This window comes from Poromitra crassiceps (genome assembly GCF_964638095.1).
Source record: "Poromitra crassiceps genome assembly, chromosome: 1".
Classification (NCBI taxonomy): Eukaryota; Metazoa; Chordata; class Actinopteri; order Beryciformes; family Melamphaidae; genus Poromitra; species Poromitra crassiceps.
This window is the reverse complement of record NC_139623.1, coordinates 19679095-19699060: the sequence shown is the minus strand read 5'-3', so window position 1 is coordinate 19699060 and position 19966 is coordinate 19679095. Positions and strand designations below refer to the sequence as shown.

The 19966-nt window shown below is 43.3% G+C and overlaps 1 protein-coding gene across 1 annotated transcript in view; it reads left to right on the top strand.

The window, feature by feature from the left end:
- LOC310776174 (rho GTPase-activating protein 7) overlaps positions 1 to 19966 on the top strand; it is a gene marked incomplete at both ends in the record, with an annotated part of 178808 nt that overhangs the window by 99215 nt on the left and 59627 nt on the right. The window contains one exon of the mRNA XM_083636356.1: positions 12873 to 13071. Within this exon, the coding sequence (XP_083492482.1) occupies positions 12873 to 13071 (199 nt within the window). The remainder of the gene's footprint in view (positions 1 to 12872; positions 13072 to 19966) is intronic.

Sequence of the window (19966 nt, the reverse complement as noted above, 5' to 3'; positions counted from 1 at the left end):
TCTGCACAAGTAGCCCTCTAACAAGCAGTCTATGTGAGATCAGTGAGTGGATAGTGTACGTGTATCTGCTTATGTGAAACTTGGAGAATTACCTGGCAGTTGGTTTGATGGGTCCTTATACAAGATTTCATGCAATTCCCGGTGCTGCAGTGCTGCAGGCTTCAGAAACTTCGAGCACAACTTGCGGATGAAACTCCTTAGGGACCGTTCGTTATTTAGAAGGGGGGGTCACTGGAGGGATTTGGTGTGCTCTGAAATAAAAAGCTGTGCCCCTTCCCTGATCAAAATATATTTTTCCTTGACCCTCCCCAAGTGATTTGAAAAATATGATTGACCCTCCCCAAACAATATTGTGGCGCGCTGTGGAAGAATGCGGACTGACACAGATATCTTACTTTTAACCAAACGTTTGCAGAAACTCCGGCCAGAGGTGATCGAACACACTAACAGTCTCAGTCGTGGTGGCTACATTGATAGTAAAACAAAACATTATCCTGGCCACACAAACATTGGCATTACCACATAATGCAATCAAAACATGAGCACAACATCACTAAACCACGTTTTTAACTGTACAGTAACAAGCTTCCCACAAGAACATTAACTCCCATAATCCTTTGCGCTTCTTAGAGCAGAACTGTCACCAATCAGAGCGACCGCCTCCTCCGGTCGCTACATTCTGCTATTTTCGCTTGTGAAACCATCTTGTCTGTGTATATCAATATTTGTGTTTAAATAGCAGTCAATGACTGATGGAAAAAAGTTAGCCGGTTCTATTATTGTGGCGGACTCTCCACTCTCTGTCCCCCCTCTCTCTCTCTCACTCCCTCAGCAGATCCCAGCATGCATTGGGCTAATAGCCTACATTTCGATGACAAATAGCATCCAAATTAGCCTAAATAGATAGAAAGGTAGATAGAAATAATGTTAACACAACATGCAATTGTAGAACATTTCAATATTGGACAAAATAAAATCTCGAAATCAAAACACAACCCTATGTGAAACATATATGTCATCCTGGTGGTATAAATATCCCTTGCAGACTTAACATAATTTAGGAGTAGAGTGAGCCGTAACTCGGTTCTACTGTGATTTCCTAAGACGACTTATCTGGCGCAAGGATGGAGCCCATATATATTTTGTGATGCCATGTCTGTTTGTTTGCTTGACTTTTCGTGCTGGAAATGTACTTCCATATTGTGGCACCTAGAGACCACAGCCACAGGTTCCAACGCTGTTAAGGCACACACACCAAGAAGCAGCTTAATATTAAAATAGGAATCTTTATTATCGACAAAAATATATATATATGTTTTAATTAAAACAGCTCATAACATCACAGCACAGGTTGGTTGACACTTGTTACATATCACCACGTCATGTTACGTGTAAGGGCTCCCGCAGGATGGTGGTCTTACACAGTAAGTTATACAATCAAATCAAACTAATGTATCACAATGACGAAATAAACCATAACCAGCCAAGGCAGTGACGCACTAGTAGCAGCTACACAGCCGATCCCCTGCTCGGATCCCCCCCACTGTGCACACAGTGCTCACGCACGCTCAAGAAGCCCCTTGCACGGGTGGTCCGCCAGCATATCACACACGTTTGTGGTCGGCCACTCATTACGAAAGACACCTCTGGGGCTCGGGCTCCCGAAAGAAAGCAGCAACAGTACACCAGCCTGTCGCAGCCTCACTGGTATGAACGTATAGGTTACCCCAGCGGTGCGTACAAAACCCCAGCCCTCCGTCAAGGCAAACAGAGCAGCCATGGAATCACCAGAAAAGCGCCACTGATTCGCCAGATACTGTACACGCCTACTGTCTGGATAGGCCAAGCACAAAGATTGACAGATAAGACCGCCAAAGAGAAACAATGCACCGGGACATACCAAACAGTTTGGACAGGAGGGGTGTAAATGAAGCAACTCAGTAGTTGTTGAAGTCCGAAAAGCAAACATTACACACAAACAAAAAGTTTATATATTTTTATCTAATCAAAATTGTATACCCCTCCCCTGGACTCAAATTAAAGAGAGTGTACCCTCCCTCAAACTAAATTTAAAACAAGATTACCCTCCCCTATTTTCCTCCAGTGGCCCCTTCCCTAAATAACGAACGGTCCCTTATCTACAAAATTGTATTTCAGAAAATATTTTCAAAATGACATTTTACCTAGAAGCAGCACTTAATGAAAAAAGGAACAAACATAGTACATTATTACTAGCATACTGTATCCCAACCATCCCAATTTACCTCATCATGTAGAAGGAAGATCGAGGACTTCTCTCTCTGGAGGAGGAGGTTGAAGGTGGAGAAGACTGGCAACGTTGCTTGATAGAAGAGCAGGTACACCTCTGTCATTGGGTTAGAGAATGCTTCCAACAGCCTCCTGAACCTCGGCTGTTTCTCATCTGTGAATAAAAAAGCACAGGTTGTGCAAGTTTACTTTTCAGTCTCTTATAATAATCGTGCATTTGGATCATTGAAATATGATGCCTACTTAATGACTTGAAGTAGCTGGCCAGTGGCTCATACTGCTGCAGAATACGAGTCACACACTCCAGGCTCAACCATCGAATGGAAATGTGCATGAGTATTTCCATATACTCGCTTCCATGGAGCTCACAGAATTCTATGACAAGAATGGTACATTTTCATTTCAATCCAATCCAAATCTTCTGCATTTCATTTATACTACATTTGGACTGCACATACCTGCCAGGTAACCTTTACGATTGGTGCTTCCTTTAAACCAGTATCCCACATCCACAGCCAGATCCTCGGGATCAAATCCAGACACCTACAATACATGATGATTTATAATCAAGTTACATTTGTGTCATAGATTCATTACACCACAGCATAACAACCTGTTTTACTTGACATTAAGCATAACGGATACTGTAGGTCATAGAAAGCATACATGATTAAACTCACCTCCAAAAAGCCCAGCCCAGCCTCTTTGGCAGTGTTGTGGATGATGTGGCAGGGGCACCCATGGATGTAGATGCTGCCATTTTCTTGAAGAATTCTGGATGCGATGGAATTTCTTGCTCCTGTATTGACAGGTGCATTATCAACAGACAGACTCACACAGTTTCTCCATGGTATGGCGTTTTTTTGCAAGGCCTCATCCATCTTTTGATAGATCACTTCAACTGTGCCGCAGCTACGGCCGCTGGTGGGGCACATATCCAGAAACCTGTGGACAACTTTGCTGGTGTCACTGTCATATACCCGCACAGTGAGTGGGTTCATCTTTTCTCTTCCTGCAATGATATGGTACATGTATGTCACATTAAAGGTACACATCAGACTGAAATTGTGTGTGTGTGTGTGTGTGTGTGTGTGTGTGTGTGTGTGTGTGTGTGTGTGTGTGTGTGTTCTATGATTAATAATATATCTAAAATGGGTGCTGGAAAGTGTGGAAAATGGGGGGGATACAAGCTGTTAAAGTAATTACCTGTATCGTTTGATCCATCTGTGATCAATGTGAAATGATTTTTCCTCATCTTCATGACCAATTCCTTTCTAAAATGTGGGGCCACTGCTTCATTTATTATGCATGATGTTTTTGTGCGGGCACATTTGTAGTTCTGCGCAGTGAGGGAATCTTTAAAGCACTCTTTCAGCAATGGACTGAAGTGATCTGCCACAGCAAATGGCACATTGTGTTCGACCATTGACACTGCCACCTTTATCTCAGCTCTCCTTGTCTGCAACAGAAATGGAGTAATTAATTAAAGTGTTTTTTTATTGTTTCATTTACTATTATTTATGCTGATATAACCTACAATGTAAAAAAAAAGTGCAAAGTGCAATTCAGCTACTACCAGTTGAGTGTTTGGAAACATATGAATGAGCATACTCCGTATGAAAAGACAACAGATTGGGTGATATATTTTACTAGTGTATGTTGGTGAAATAATTATTAACTCTAGACTTCAATACCCTGCATTGCAGCTTAAATCATAGGGATTACTAGAGAAAACCCTTAAAACACGTATACAGGTGTTTCCAAATGCTTTTTTGAGGTTCATGTATGTACCTGGGCAGCTTTTGTTGTCATGCCACACACAGAGGCTGGGGCATAATACGTGGCAATCCTGCTTGTTGACTGTAGTGCCTGTTCTTTGGCATGATGCCCCTTGCTTTTTATATGTCTGATCACATCTGTAACACCTTGATGGCCACAGGGGTTCTCATGTCTGCACACAGAGCACCAATAGTAGGAGGTGGTGGTGCCTACTGTGAGGAATGGCCATTTTGTTGTCCACTCACTTTTAAAAGTGCACCATCTAGGTGGCTGCTCCACTCTTAGCCTCTGCTTTTTCCCTGTTTCTACTCATCTCCACTGTTTCCTCTGCTGGCTCTTCTGTCTCATCCTCTGTGTCCTCTGGAGTCTCATTCTCTTCTACTCCCTCATCTCCTGTCTCCCCTGCAGTCTCATTCTCTGTCTCTTCCACTATTTCATCCTCTGTGTCTTCTGGAGTCTCATTTTCCTCCGCTCTGTCATTTTCTGTCAGATCCTCCACGGTTTCCTCTGACCTGGCAAGTTTGGCAGGGGGTGGTTGACCCTTCACTGCCCAGAATGCAGACAATTGTCCAAGTCCCTCTGATCCGAGTCCCAAGCGAGTCTCAAGTCAATTGGTCCCGAGTCTCAAGCAAGTCCCAAGTCTTTCCTTTTGTCGGCAAGTCAAGTCAAGTCAAGTCACAATGTTATTTCAAGTCAAGTCTCGAGTCGAGTCACAGGTTATGTCAAGTCGAGTCACAGGTTAGAAAAAATGCCGCAGAGATTATTTAGGCTGCAGACGTGCGCGTTCACGTTAATACGTGCTTGTTGCCAAGCAACACACTTCTCTCAGATGAGCTCGAGACAGCTGACAGACAGCTCCAACTCAGCTCAAACTTATAGAGTTGTATTCAAAGCATAGAAACGTTCTCACAGCTCAATTTAACAGCGCCAACACAAGCAGTTTGATCACAAGTGCAATCAGTAGGCTACTGAATGCGATGGCAGACTGTGCACTGCGGGCAGTTGACGAAGTCAGGAAGAAATTGAAAGATCTTCCGACGCATCAGCTTAAAACCCGCCGACGAGCGGAGGTCCTGCGCCCAAAACGTCTATATTTACAGCACATATCGATCGATATTTTTGGAGAAGATTCCGATTCAGATTCAGATTCATTTATTTAAAGAATGGGACTTTACACGTTAATGAACAGTACAGCCGTACAGTAAACATGCCAGGTTATAGCCCAAGGGCTAGTTTCCACCTGTAGTCCCATGGCAGGTTGATGTAATCATGAAAGAGAGAAAAAAAAAATTAATAGTACTAAAAAGATTAATAGTAGAGAAGATTAGTAAAACCAAAAATGATTAAAACACACACAATTAATAGTACCAAAAAATTAATAGTACAAAAGGTTAGTAAAACTTAAAATGAATAAAACACACAGAGCATGCAGCGATATGTTAGGTGTGATCACATTGCTGGTTTGATCTGAGCCATAGTTTCAACTGGCCTTTGAAGGTGGCGAGACTAGGGCATTCTCTAATAGAGGTAGGTAGATTATTCCAGAGGGTGCTTCCCATGAAGGATAAGGTCTTCTGGCTAAAGGAAGTTTTTCTAAAGGGGACCTCACAGACCTTGTTCGTGATGGCCCGAGTGACACGGGTCGAGTTGGCAGTCGAACGATATTTGATGAAGTCAGCAAGAGGAGGCGGCGCCAGTCCATGTAGAACTTTGTATATTAGACAGGCAGAGGTGAAATTTCTAAAGTTCTCAAAACTTAGCATGTCATATTTACGTATGACATGACAGTGGTGATGAGAAAAGGGTTTTTTATCTAGTATTTTCAGGGCTTTTTTATAAAGTAGTTCGGCTGGTTTGAGAGTGGTTACACCTGTCAACGACCAGCTAGTTATACAATAATTCAGATGCGAAAGGATCATCGAGTGTAAAAATAAAAACGCAGCGTCTGTGGACAGACAGCTCCTTATTTGACTGAAATTATACAAGTGGAATTTAATTTTTTTGGAGATCATTTTAATGTGGTTACTGAACGTTAGGTTGGAGTCCAACATCACGCCTAAGTATTTAAACTCGTTAACCACAGCTAATTCCTCTGACCCCAAGAAGACATTGGAGCGCGGAGGTGCAATGTTTCTTTTAGAAAAGAACATACAAACTGTTTTTTTTGCATTCAGCACGAGACAAGATTTAGTTAGCCATGCCTGGATATGAGAGAGAGCTGAAGATAAGACACGTGCCGCCTCCCCTGGGTTTTTAGCCCTTGTGAAGATAACTGTGTCGTCAGCATAAAGCTGGACATCTACATTAAAACAGTAATCAGGAAGATCATTAATGTACAAAGAAAAGAAAATTGGCCCCAAAATTGACCCTTGGGGGACCCCTACTGGACAGCTCAGGTAAGGGGAGCTGACACCGCCAACCACAGTGCACTGCTCCCGGTGAGACAGATATGATTCAACCCATTTAATGGCCTGAACAGAAAAATTGAAACTGGACAATTTAGAGAGGAGCACACTGTGGTTGACGGTGTCAAACGCCCTCTTAAGATCGAGGAACACAGCTCCCACACAACCATCCCTGTCCAAGGAGCCTTTTATTTTCTCCAAGAGCAGGACCAAAGCAGAGTCAGTTGAGTGATGTGGACGAAAACCAAACTGCATGGGGTGCAAGGGGGTCTGGCTCGTCTCTAGAAATTCTATAAGTTGTTTAGCAACCCGATTCCGGCCGCATCACGCGCAGATCAAGATGAGACAGCTGTCAGTGAGTAGCTACGCATTTGGGTATAACTTTTACGCCTGCTCCATACACAGACGCAGCGCATACAGGGTGCACTAGTCATAAAATTAAGTTAGTCGTAACTTTGAGTTCTACATCGGACGTAGCGTGTAAACCTAGGCGTACGCCCAGCTGGTGCACTCGGCTGATCTTGTCACAAGTCCGAGTCGAGTTTCGAGTCATTTTCTCCCAAGTCCGAGTCGAGTTTCAAGTATTTACCTTCCAAGTCCGAGTCGAGTCGGAAGTCGTCAAATTTGCGACTCGAGTCCGAGTCCCTATGACTCGAGTCCAATTGTCTGCCAGAATGACAGCAGATCTCTCTGCTGCTTCTTCTTGCCTGACATCTTTCAAACAGACAAAAATCCAAGTGTGCAGTTAATGTAAATCCCCTTAGCTCATAGTAAGTATCAATTAGCTCACACATGCAAATACGTGATGATTTTAATGAACACTGCTTGTCACGGTTGTTTGTTGTTAAACCCACAGCAGCAATGTGCCACGCTGTTCACCAGGACTGTCACCAGCAGCCTCACTCCTGCCTGGACTGGCTAGAAGGCATTTTATTCTATAAAAATAACGTATTTTGTATGATCAAAATGAGGTGGTTACCTACCGTTTGACCTGCTGCTTCGGTTGAGAGTCACGGCATTTCACCTGACAGAATCTTTTCAACGTCTTCTTTCTCTCGCGCGTTTTCGGAACTTTTCAGATTCTCTTCCTGGTATAGTGACGCCATGACCCGCTCTACTCTGCCTCTAATTGGTTGGTACTCGTGGTTGCTTTTGCGTTGGTTGGTTAGATGTAGGCAGGGGGGACTGATGATTGGTTAAAGTTAGGGTAAGAATATCGGTCAACCAATCAGAGGCAGAATAGGGCGGGCTCACCCTGTGACAGACTCGAACTACGGCAAGCCGCAAGCAGCGAGTTATGGAAATATAAGAAGTGAGAGGGAAACATTTATGAGCGTGTGAAATAGCAAGTGTGGCGTGTGCGCGTGTGAAGAGGTTAAATTGCGTGACTCTCACTCTCAATGGGTGAGACTTGGCAGCTCTGCCTAGCTAGAGCATCTTGGCAGCTAGCCCCATAACCGGCGAGCACTTCTCCTGTCCTCAATACGGCACAGGCTGTGCAAAGACTGCTTCTAAACGGTTGTTTCACGCAAGCAGTATCATTTTAACAGCGCTGGTGTTCCGGCTAAATTACTGGCTTCACTGGGCGGACGATCATATCTTCGGATCTGCAATCGGAGGTCGGATACGAGTAGGAGAGCTTTTTGAACAGCCTAGCCCACCTATTGAGGATTCTAACGCTGTGTGGTGCCGCTTTACTGTACAGTAAGTACAGTATAATGCGGCATCACGTTATGGGGCTACTTGGCAGCCAACTTGACAGCCAGAAGCTAGCAGCTATCTCAATACTTATCAAAAACAACTGTCTTTGTAAACTAGCAGCTAGTTGGACACCCAGTCTGGCCAGTGCAGAATGCTACTAGTATCTTCCCAAGGAGCTTACTGCCTTAGTGATTTCAGGCTGTGATTGTCACTATAAGTCACAGTATTTCACCACATCAGCATTAATACTGTTATGCAAAATAAATGTATTATAATTCAAAGACGACAATAACCAATGAGCTGCATTAAACCATTCTAGTAGGAAATACATACCACATCATAAATTATGATGTAGTAATAATAGTAACAATAATAAACAATGATAATAAATAATAATACCGTAAAACTTCAAATAAGGGCCCGGGCGTTTATTATGCTAAATCGAGTCTGACCCCAGGTGGTTAAAGCAGACCAGGCGGCAATTGGAGTCATGCGGTTATTTCTTTATTGCATGAAATCGACCCAGGCGATTACGGTATTATTTTTTGCACAGAATTTCTGGTCAGCACAAATGGAAAGTATCAAATTGCTTATTTAAACCAGTGAGATAGTACTTAGTACACACAAGAGGGTAGGTACAGGCAGTTTTGATTTTTGAACATGCCTAGTATTGTACTGCCTAGTATTGCCTTCATCACCATCATCATCATCCAACTACCAGTACGTTACAGTATCAGTTCATTGCTCTCCTCTTAATCCCTCTGCCAAACAGCCATACTGTAGTAATCCAGGTAATATAAAGTAGAATCCAGCAGCAGGAATAGAGAGGGAAGCGCTTGGTTTGGATGCAAGTAAAAACCGAGTGCTTTATTGCACACTCTGCACTCACTCTGACAACACAACATTCATTCCAACTTTCCGGTTTAAATACCGGTAACAACGTCCCCCCTGACGTCACCGCTGGGTAGTGTAGTGAATTAGACTGTCAATCTCCTTAGTGTGCGCAGTCACCACAATACCATATTTTAAACAACTAACATTAGCCTAGCGCTCACACATTCAGTTGTTTGTCTTTCATTAGTCTCGCTGGCCAGGCCATGGCCAGCCTCCTCTCCCTTCCGTGAGTAGGGAGGGGACACTGACCAGCGAGACTAGTGTTTCATTGGAAAGTCATAGCAACGTCATTGTAGAACGCACGCTAACATTAGCTACCAAACTAACGCTAACGAAACAGCACTGCAGCACTACTAGACAAACAAGCAGACTTACCAAATACGTAGACGCCAAGACAAGTTTCCAATACATGTCCGAATAAAATATAAAACTGTCTGACAGCGGGAGAAAGAGCATGACTGACTTCCGCCTGACTTCCTCCAAAACACACGTCATTACCGTAAGTGACTGAATTCAGTCAACACAAAAACATACCGTAGGCTAATGGGGGAGAAAAAACATATTTACTCTAATAACCGCTCCCGGCTGTTAATGGAAGACCGGCGCTTATGTGCAAAATTGAGTTTGACCCCCTGCGGTTATTGGAGACTCGGCGGCAATTGGGGAGAGGGCCCCTATTAGAAGTTTTATGGTACATTTAATTGAATTAAACTAAATTGCACCTATCTGAGATTGATTAAATCATATAGAATTAGTGCTATATTGTTGAGATACACGCCCTAGTATAAACACATCACACACGGTCCCAGCTGTCCTCAATTGTTTTAGTTACCAGCCAAGTTGATGACAGTAGCTGATAGTCACTCGCCCTGTCTTTACGACAGCTACTGTCACCAGTACAGTAGTGGAGTGGTTTTGATTTATTTATTCATCAAACCTTTTACTGACAAACTAACTGTAAATAGCTTACTTTATTTTGAGGTGCATTGCATTGCTCAGCCAGAAATTATTCCCAGATCAACTCTGTTTCTCCTGGGCCTAAAATGCACCAGATGACAGCTGTTGAATCCATCTTATTTGTTTGTTTAAATAATGCAGAATGTTTAATCAATCTGCATTGAACATGTATTGAACAGTAACTAAGCTAATAATATGAGAAATGAGAAAAGGAACAATTATTGATGGTTAAAACTGAATAATGACATCACAACAGTCTAAATTTTTTGGGACGTTTTGGTCGCTGGCGACCAAAGTCCTCCCTTGCTTTCAAGCTCAGGAGCCACCACTGTACAGTAATATGCAAAAGTCTAGATATTTATATAAATGTGTATGTTTATAAAGTAAATTTATAGCTTATTTATTTGTTCTCTGTATTAGTGTGTCTTAGTATATCCGCCGGCGATAGCCAGACCGGAGGCATTATGGATTCGGTTTGTCCGTCCCTACGTACGTATGTCCGATGTTCGTTAACACGATATCTGAGGAACGCCTTGACGGAATTTCATCAAATTTACCTCAAACGTCGACTTGGACTCAAGGATGAACTGGTTAGATTTTGGTGGTCAAAGTTCAAGGTCACTGTGACCTCACGAACGCCATTCCCAAGTTTGTTAACGCGATATCTCAGGAACAGCTTGACGGAATTTCTTCCAATTTGGATCAAACGTCGACTTGGACGCAAGGATGAACTGATTAGATTTTGGTGATCAAAGGTCAAAGGTCAAGCTCACTGTGACCTCTCAAAAGCCATTTTCAAGCTCCTTAATGCCATATCTCAGGTTTTGGTGGTCAAAGTTCAAGGTTACTGTGACATCACGACTGCTCGTTTCATGCTCGTTAACGTGATATCTCAGGAACGCCTTGACGGAATTTTATATAATTTGCCTCAAACGTCCACTTGGACTCAAGAATGAACTGATTACATCTTGGTGGTCAAAGGTCAAGGTCACTGTGACCTCACAAACGGTATTTTCAAGCTCTTTAACGCCATATCTCAGTAAAACCTTAGATTGATAGGTTTTCTTTTATATCAGACACAGGTTTGTGTTCCTACCTGACATGTTTCGACGGTAATACTTCCGTCTTCTTCAGAGGTGTCACTAGATGGTGTGTGACGTGTCTTTAACAGCTGATGTTGTTTACAGAGGCGTGATCGTCCTGTCAGATTTGACAGGACGACCACGCCCCTCGCTGTCATTTCGCCGTTTGAGAACGCTGCTCCAGGTGGTGGAAAGCATGTAAGCCCCCTCGTCCCGGTTCATCGTCGTTTGCGCCCGCTTCCTGATCTCCACTGCCTCCATAATCCAGCGCTGGTGTTTGTTGTCCTGGGTGCGGATGACTTTGGCCTTATCCCAGTCCATAATGTGGTTCTCCCTTTTGCAGTGATCTGTGATTGCTGATTTGAGATTTTCTTGTAGACACTGTACGACCGCGCCAGCATTATAACGGAGGAAGAGGACAAAAAACAAGAGGAACAACACATCCACAACGCTCTCAAAACCTGCCACTACCCAAACTGGGCCATAGAAAAGGGAAAACAGCAAGTCAAACAAAGACAACACACCCGTACAGGAAAAAAGAAACCGGACAATAAAACAGAAAACATAGGGGCGGTCACACTACCATACATCAGAGGCATCACTGAACGCATACAGAGAGCCATGAGCAAACGTCACATCAGTACACCAGTCAAACCACACATAAAACTCAGACAACTGCTAGTGCACCCAAAAGACAAAATCGACCCAAACAAAAAATGTAACGTCATCTATGAGATACCATGTCAATCATGCAATAAATCATACATAGGAGAAACAGGACGGTCATTCATCACCCGCAAAAAAGAGCACCAAAAGGAATGTGAGAAGGAGACAACAAAAAGGCAGACACGGGCTATAAAGGAACAGGCACTACAAGAAAATCTCAAATCAGCAATCACAGATCACTGCAAAAGGGAGAACCACATTATGGACTGGGATAAGGCCAAAGTCATCCGCACCCAGGACAACAAACACCAGCGCTGGATTATGGAGGCAGTGGAGATCAGGAAGCGGGCGCAAACGACGATGAACCGGGACGAGGGGGCTTACATGCTTTCCACCACCTGGAGCAGCGTTCTCAAACGGCGAAATGACAGCGAGGGGCGTGGTCGTCCTGTCAAATCTGACAGGACGATCACGCCTCTGTAAACAACATCAGCTGTTAAAGACACGTCACACACCATCTAGTGACACCTCTGAAGAAGACGGAAGTATTACCGTCGAAACATGTCAGGTAGGAACACAAACCTGTGTCTGATATAAAAGAAAACCTATCAATCTAAGTAAAGTATAGACACTATGAACCTTTTTGGATTATCAGTAAAACCTTGACAACATTTCTTCACATTTAGCTCAAACGTCAAAGTCTGGACAGACTGCTCACTTGTTGGCGGAGGCATATATCCGCAGTGCGGTCATTCTAGTTTATATTTTTATATTTAGACATTTTCATTTAATTATTCTTGAAAGTATGTTTGCTTTATCGATTTTTTTTACATGTGTCTAAGACTTTTGCACAGAATCACATATAAAGTGCAAAAAGCAATACTTTTATTTAACGTTTCTATTTTTGTTAAAATAATATATTTTAATATTTGATATGTATTGTATGTATTTCTATTAATTTACTATTATTACTAATATTATCATTATTATCATCATTATCGTTATAATTATTATGATTAGGCTATTATTATTATTATTATTATTAATAGAAGTAGTAGTAGTAGTAATATTACTGTACTCATCCACAAAGTTTTGAGTAATCAGCCTCCCTCTCTCTCAGGTGGGTCTATTCAGGAAGTCGGGGGTGAAGTCTCGTATCCAGTACCTGCGTGAGCTGGTGGAGTCGGACCCGGGGGGCGTGTCCTTCGCAGGGCAGTCTGCATTTGACGTGGCCGATATGGTGAAGCAATACTTCAGAGACCTCCCTGAGCCCATCTTCACCAGCAGGCTGTGCGAGTCTTTCCTCCACATCTACCAATGTAAGTCACACTCCCGCCACGATGTGGACGCTAACTCTGTGTTCAAAGTTTTGCTTTAATCACAGACGTTTTTTCACCACTTGCCTTGAACAGTAAGCAGCGAAATCTGATGAAAATATTTATCCTTGACGTTTTTGTATGTAACTAAACCCCAAACCCAAACCTATGTAAAGCCTGACATTGGTAAAACGCATGTGAATGAAATGGCTATCTGCTATTGGTTGATCTTTCGTACCAGATTATGTCACCACCTGGGGCACATTCAATATCCCCAACATATAGCCCCAACATACAGGAAACATGAAGTGTAATTAAAGATAGTTACGGGTTACAATTTCTCAGAGTCAATTGTACATCTGTGTTACAGGCCGTGTGTAGGTAGCCGTTGAAAATGTAGAATCACCCTGAACGGGAACAAACGGTAGAAAAATCATCTGATGGCAACTTCAGTGGTGTCCTTCTTACCCTTAAATGTCAGGCTTGACACAGATTTGGGTTTGGGGCTTAGTAGTTGCTTTTAAAAAGTGAAGAATTATGAGACATGTGGATGTACAGTATGTTTCATCATGTTTCAGCACCAGACTTGGCAGCCAGAAAAATGACAATGTGCATTTTATCAAGTTTTTGTACAGATGTCAGTGTATTGTCAATACCCCATGTGACTTTTCAGATGTCAGTGTATTGTCAATACCCCATGTCACTTTTATAAAGTTTTTGTGCAGATGTCGGTGTATTGTCAATACCCCATGTCACTTTTATAAAGTTTTTGTGCAGATGTCGGTGTATTGTCAATACCCCATGTGACTTTTCAGATGTCAGTGTATTGTCAATACCCCTGTGACTTTTCAGATGTCAGTGTATTGTCAATACCCCATGTGACTTTTCAGATGTCGGTGTATTGTCAATACCCCATGTGACTTTTTTGCCCGCTGTAAGTACCAGGCACCTGGATAGAGTCCTGCTTGAAGCTCAGCAGGTGAATGTCTTGCTCAAGTTGAAAAATGTCAGCTGAGTTAACATCTCTTCGCACCTAGAGCCAAGGGAGGCGCTCCGTCCGTCTGTTTCCATTGACTCTGCATGCATTTGAACTGCTTCTAAATATTTTTCACATTTTAGCTGAAACCTCCAATTCTCTCTCTCTCTCTCTATCTGTCTCTCTCTCTCTCTGTCTCTCTCTCTCTCTCTTCTTGATAGCAGTGTTTTCTTGAGTCGGCAAGTTGAAGTGAAAATGCTTGTGAAAATGATGCTCTATTGTGACCCAGTTTTCGCTTACAGATCGCTCCTGGCTATAAAAATACCACAATTTTTTATCTCTGTCGTTGTGTACCTCATGGACCACAAAAGCATTGCTAAAAAAAAAACAATGGTAGTAATTCATTTTGATGCATGTGATGTGTCCTGACCCCACTCTGCTGGCCGACAGCAAATCTCTAAATCAATCTGTTGTTGAAAGCGCTTCAAACATTAAACTCTGTTGCCAGTGCTCATATGAGTTTTATATGTAATATCTATATCTATATCTATATATATATATATATATATACATATATATTTCAATCATGAGAGACCGGTCGGTAAGGTTTAACAAGGGACTTTATTTAGCAAGTGGCGTGCATGGCAAGTACTTTGGCATATGACACCATTGTAAGATGGCGACCCAGGAGTCAAGACTCGTTGGTGGTGGACTGGGGAGGTGGGTGGGGTGAAATGATGGCTTCAGAGGATGGTTTCAGGGGGAATGAACAGCCGCGATGCCGGCTGCTGCTGTGATCCTCCAGAGTGGGGGGTGACGTAGAACCCTTGCTATATATACTAGGGAGGACTGACGTCATGCCTGACGTCATGAACTGAGGACAACTGATGTCATGCCTGACGTCACGCTAGGGCTTGACTGACGTCACGGGCTGATCAGGTAATACAGATATGACGACCTCTCTCAGCTTGAAATTTGGTATGGAAACCTCACTTCAATCATGAGAGACCGGTCGGTAAGGTAACAAGGGACTTTATTTAGCAAGTGGCGTGCATGGCAAGTACTTTGGCGTATGACTCCATTGTAAGATGACGCTCCTCTTTAGGCGAGAGGGCGGCATTTGGGCTGGAGAGAATCCCCCAAAAGGAAGATCTAATTTCCAGAGGTTAATTGGCCCTTAACTTGGCGTCTTTACGGCGACTCCGACAGCTTCCCAACTTGGCCTGGCCTTCAGCCTTGGTGACTTAGTGACTTATGGCGTCTTGCGGCGACTGGACTAGTGTGAAATGATGGCTTCAGAGCAGAAGCGTCATGCCCATTGTAACTGAGGGGGCAATTGCCCCCCCAGATTTTTGAGAGGTAGGTTTAGTTATGTTTGTAGTTAAAACAAAAACATAAATATTGTATAGGCTACATACAGTGCAACACAAAAGGCTGTTATTTACCCTTTGTCGCCACCTGGTGAGTACATTTTTATATATAACTAAAACCATTAAAATTGACAACCGGTCCGTGACTTTTTTTCCCATGTATCTACCAGTCCTTGGCACAAAAAAGGTTGGGAACCCCTGCTCTAGAGGACACTAGATGAGACTAATGGAAGAGAAAAGATGTCTACCTTCTGAAAAGGCAATACCAGCCAAAATAAACATTGTGTTACATTGCTTTGAAACGTGTGGTCTCCCTTTTCTGTCAAGTCCATTGAGCCTGGGCAGTGGCAATATACTTAGTCTGGTGATTATGGATCTTTCCAGTTAGGCTGAGCAGTTTGGAAAATAGCCTTATGGTTACACCTGCTCAGTCTGTTAACACTTTGGGTGCCACGGCCCTTGGGCAAAAGGTTGCTGTACTGTGCCACATAGGCCGCAATGCATTTTAATATAGCCATATCATTTTTTGTGTTCCTCTTATATGGACAACCAATAGCCTCAATGAAACTTTGAACCCTTCTGTTTCATTAAAAAAAAAAACTGTGTTTATAAACCGTTCCATTTTGGAAATACACCGCTCTGAAAAAGAGTGTTTTAGACCGAAAACAGCATGCTGAAATTAGTTTCTGAGATAATCACATCTTTATGTTAGAAAGGCGACAGAATGAATTCTGCTTTGAGTTGAACAAAATGCTATAGCTGAAATGAAAGGTTAGGATGTTTAGTTTACCTGCGGGAAAAAGTATGTCAAAAGAATGTTTTGTTTATTTTCTACAAATATTAGTAAACAGCTTGGTCTAACATCAAAATGCTCACTTTCATGGGGTCATGCTGGATATTGAAGTCCATATTTCCACAAAGAAAGAAGATATCAAAAAAAAAAATTTCTGGATGAAACTACACATTCTAAGCTTTCATTTTTTGTGTAACATTATAAAAATATTCAAACACAAAATTTCCTGCATTGTTTTATTTTCTTGAAAAGAACCTTCACAGGAGTTGGAAATGAACACATGCTGTATATTGGAGGCAAAAAAGGTCACGAGCAATGACATCATCACTGCTGACATCACTGGACACTTGTACCGATGACATCATCCGAGCCTATGACATTGAGGACAGTTATGACATCAGCATCACTGTTATAGAAAATATTATTGTCTTGTACTATAAACAATGGGCCGTGGCCTCTCTGGGGGCGTCCCCCTGTCCGGACAGCCATATTCAGATGACCTGTGTGGAGTTAGCACAAAACATACAGATCTTTTATAACTGCTGCTTTGAGATGTGGGGGCGAGTCTATAGTACTGTAGTACTATAGAATAGAGTCTATAGTACTGTAGTACTATAGAATAGGATAGAATAATCTATAAATAACTATCTATATATAATAATATATAATAATAATATAATATATAATAATAATATATATAATAATATATAATAATATATATAATAATAATCTATAAATAACTATAGAATAATAATAGTACTGTTATCTAGTCTCTTTTTGAGTATCACTCACAGTGATTGTTGTATAAAGATACAACAATCACTGTGAGTGATACTCAAAAAAGCAGGGGTAGAGGCAGAGAGGTACATGGTCACATTGCGGGCAGACAAATTTGGTCTCTTTTCGGTGTCCCTTTGCTGCGCAGTGTGCACATTTGCGATTTGCCTTGCTCTTGGTGGGCGGGACTTTCACCGGCTGTGGCACATGTCCCGCAAAGTCCACATTCTGCCTCACTGAAGCTGACCGTTTGCGTGTGTGTCTTGGTGTCTTTCCTGGAGGAAGAGGAGGTGGCTCGTCTGCCGGAGGAGGAGGGGGGGGGCAAGCAGATGTTGCCTCCGTCCACGATTTCACCACAGACAGGGTGAAGTCTTTGAGCACTTTGCAGCTGGACGTAGGATTGCATTTCCTGTACACAGTAAACGCGTTGCTCATTGCAATCTGCATGAGGTAGACCACAAACTTGGAGCTCCATTTGGACGTCTTCCTCACAAATGGATAGTAGGAGATCTTCTGGTCAAGTCGATCGACCCCACTCATGTACTGGTTGTACTCTACAACACATGCTGGCTTGCTCTGCAGGACCCGTTCACTTTGCCCTTTCTCTTTTACCGCCACAGTCTTCATAACATCCTGGTGGAGGGTGGAGATCATCCTCACGATCCGCTTGTCCCGCCATGCCAGGAACATCACCCCATCATCATGACGAGCGAGTCGTTCACCTACTCGCAGATCCGACATGGTCACCTGCCGGATGGACGCAGGTTCGCCCCTCTTCACGCGGAGTGTCCCAGCTGAGTGCATCTGGAGGCTGAGGAGACGTCGGCTCACGGTCCCGCTGTTGTAAAAGTTATCCATCCAGAGACGGTAGCCATAACCCTCAAGGCCGGCAATGAGGAACTGCACGGTGTCCAGTAGTGTGCTGTGAATTCCACAGTAGGGTTTCATTGCATAGCAATACCCGTTTTCTGAATCACACAGAATGTAGCTCTTTATTCCGTACTTTATCGGTTTTGCTGGATTGTACACACGGAAACGTAGCCTCCCCCTCCACAACAGCATCCCTTCATCCACACTAATGTTTTGTGAGGGCTGGTACATTTCCTTGAACTTGGAGAGGAGCAAATCAAGGATGAGCCGCACTTTGTGGAGCCGGTCGGTGGCATCGACCCTCTGATTGTCACAGAAATGGAGAAAGCGCCAGATCAGCTGGAACCTGTTGCGGGGCATTGTCTTCCTGAAGTATGGGGTCTCCATCGCCACATCAAGAGACCAGTAGTCTGCAATCCTGGGCTTCTTGATAAGGCCAGTCAGGAAGAGTAGCCCCAGGAAACGCTTCAGCTCTCCCACAGACAGCGGTTGCCAGGCGTTTACCCGGGTGTAGGGCATGTGCAGCTCATCCAGCACGGCGATACACTGTTGAGCATAGATGTTGGTCTGCTCAACCATGATCTGCAGCAGCTCATCACAGATGAACAGCTCGAGGAAATCTGCCGGCTTGTCCGACTGGAGTGATGCAGCCGCATTCCTGGGACCTGGCACTGCTGTGAAGGGGAAGACTGTCGGGCTCCAGTCTGGCATTGTACGCCAGCGTGGAGAGTCCTCCTGACGAGACTTGCCCGCTGAAACAATGAAATAAAAGGTTTTTCTTCAGACAATTGTGATATGTAAAAAAGCTGTCTTTTTTCCAATAATTAGAAGCCTTGTGTTGACAAAAATAATAATAATAATAATAATAATAATAATTGATATTATTATTATAGATGAGCTGGCTGCATACGTGACATGAATTTCCTGTAAAGTATCTATAGATTCTCACCTCTTGAAGACCCTCTCTTCCCAACTGCAGATGCCTGCACGCGCTCAGTCACCACCTCCTCCTTCACCACCTCCTCCTCCTCCACCTCCTCCTCCTCCTCCTCCTCCCCTGTAGTCAAAGTGAGTTTATAAAATATGATACATTCTTGAGGGAAAAAAGTTTATGTTTTCAATATCAGATGAATAATTGTAATTCTAAAATGGCTTATATCTCACCTTCGTCACTGGACTGCACCCGGGCACGACGAAAGCAGGCGGGAGCACCTGCCTCTTCATCGTCAGTCCCCTCCTCAGAGCTGTGCTGCAACTCTGAAATTTTATATTTTACATGGTATTAGTAGGCTTATTATTATTATTATAGATGTAGCTGGCTGTATACGTGACATGAATTTCCTGCAAAGTATAGGTTCTCACCTCTTGAAGAAGACGCCATCGCCACATCCCCCTCCTCTGAGCCTCTCTGAGGCGCCAGATCAGTCTCCTCCTCCTCATCAAACTCGTCAGAGTCTGTAGTCAAAGTGAGAGTTTATAAAAATATGATAGCCTACATGATATGCGTTTTCAATATCAGATGATTTTTTGAAAATCGATTAATCTCACCTTCGCTGGAATCCAGGTGGGCATGACGAGGTGGTGGATGCCAGTCATCGTCCCTCGTGTCGGATTCGGCAGGATCCGACGAAGGATCAGACGAGGGGTCCTCCGAGTCCGTTTCTGGAAGATCTCTCTTCCTGACGGCACGGCAGAGTGCCTGCTCTAATGTTAGCTGGCCAGCTCCGGGCCTAGGCCGTCTGCGCCTTGGCATGGTGCTAATCTACAGCTACACCTGGCTATAAACGAACTAACACAGACACACAGACACACACACAGAGACAACTACACACACACACACACAGACAGACAGACAGACACACACACACACCGACACCAACACCGACACTTATTTTTTGGGGGTTTTTTTTTGTTTTTTTTTTTCACAATCACACTACTAACTAATAACTCAAGCTAATCTACTGCTAACGCTAACTAACACACGCGATCTCCCACACACACACACACACACAAACCACTCACCAAACACGCCAAACACTCAAATCTACTCACCACACAATCTCACAAACTGATCTAAATATAATCTATCGCTAATGACTATGCTAAATACTC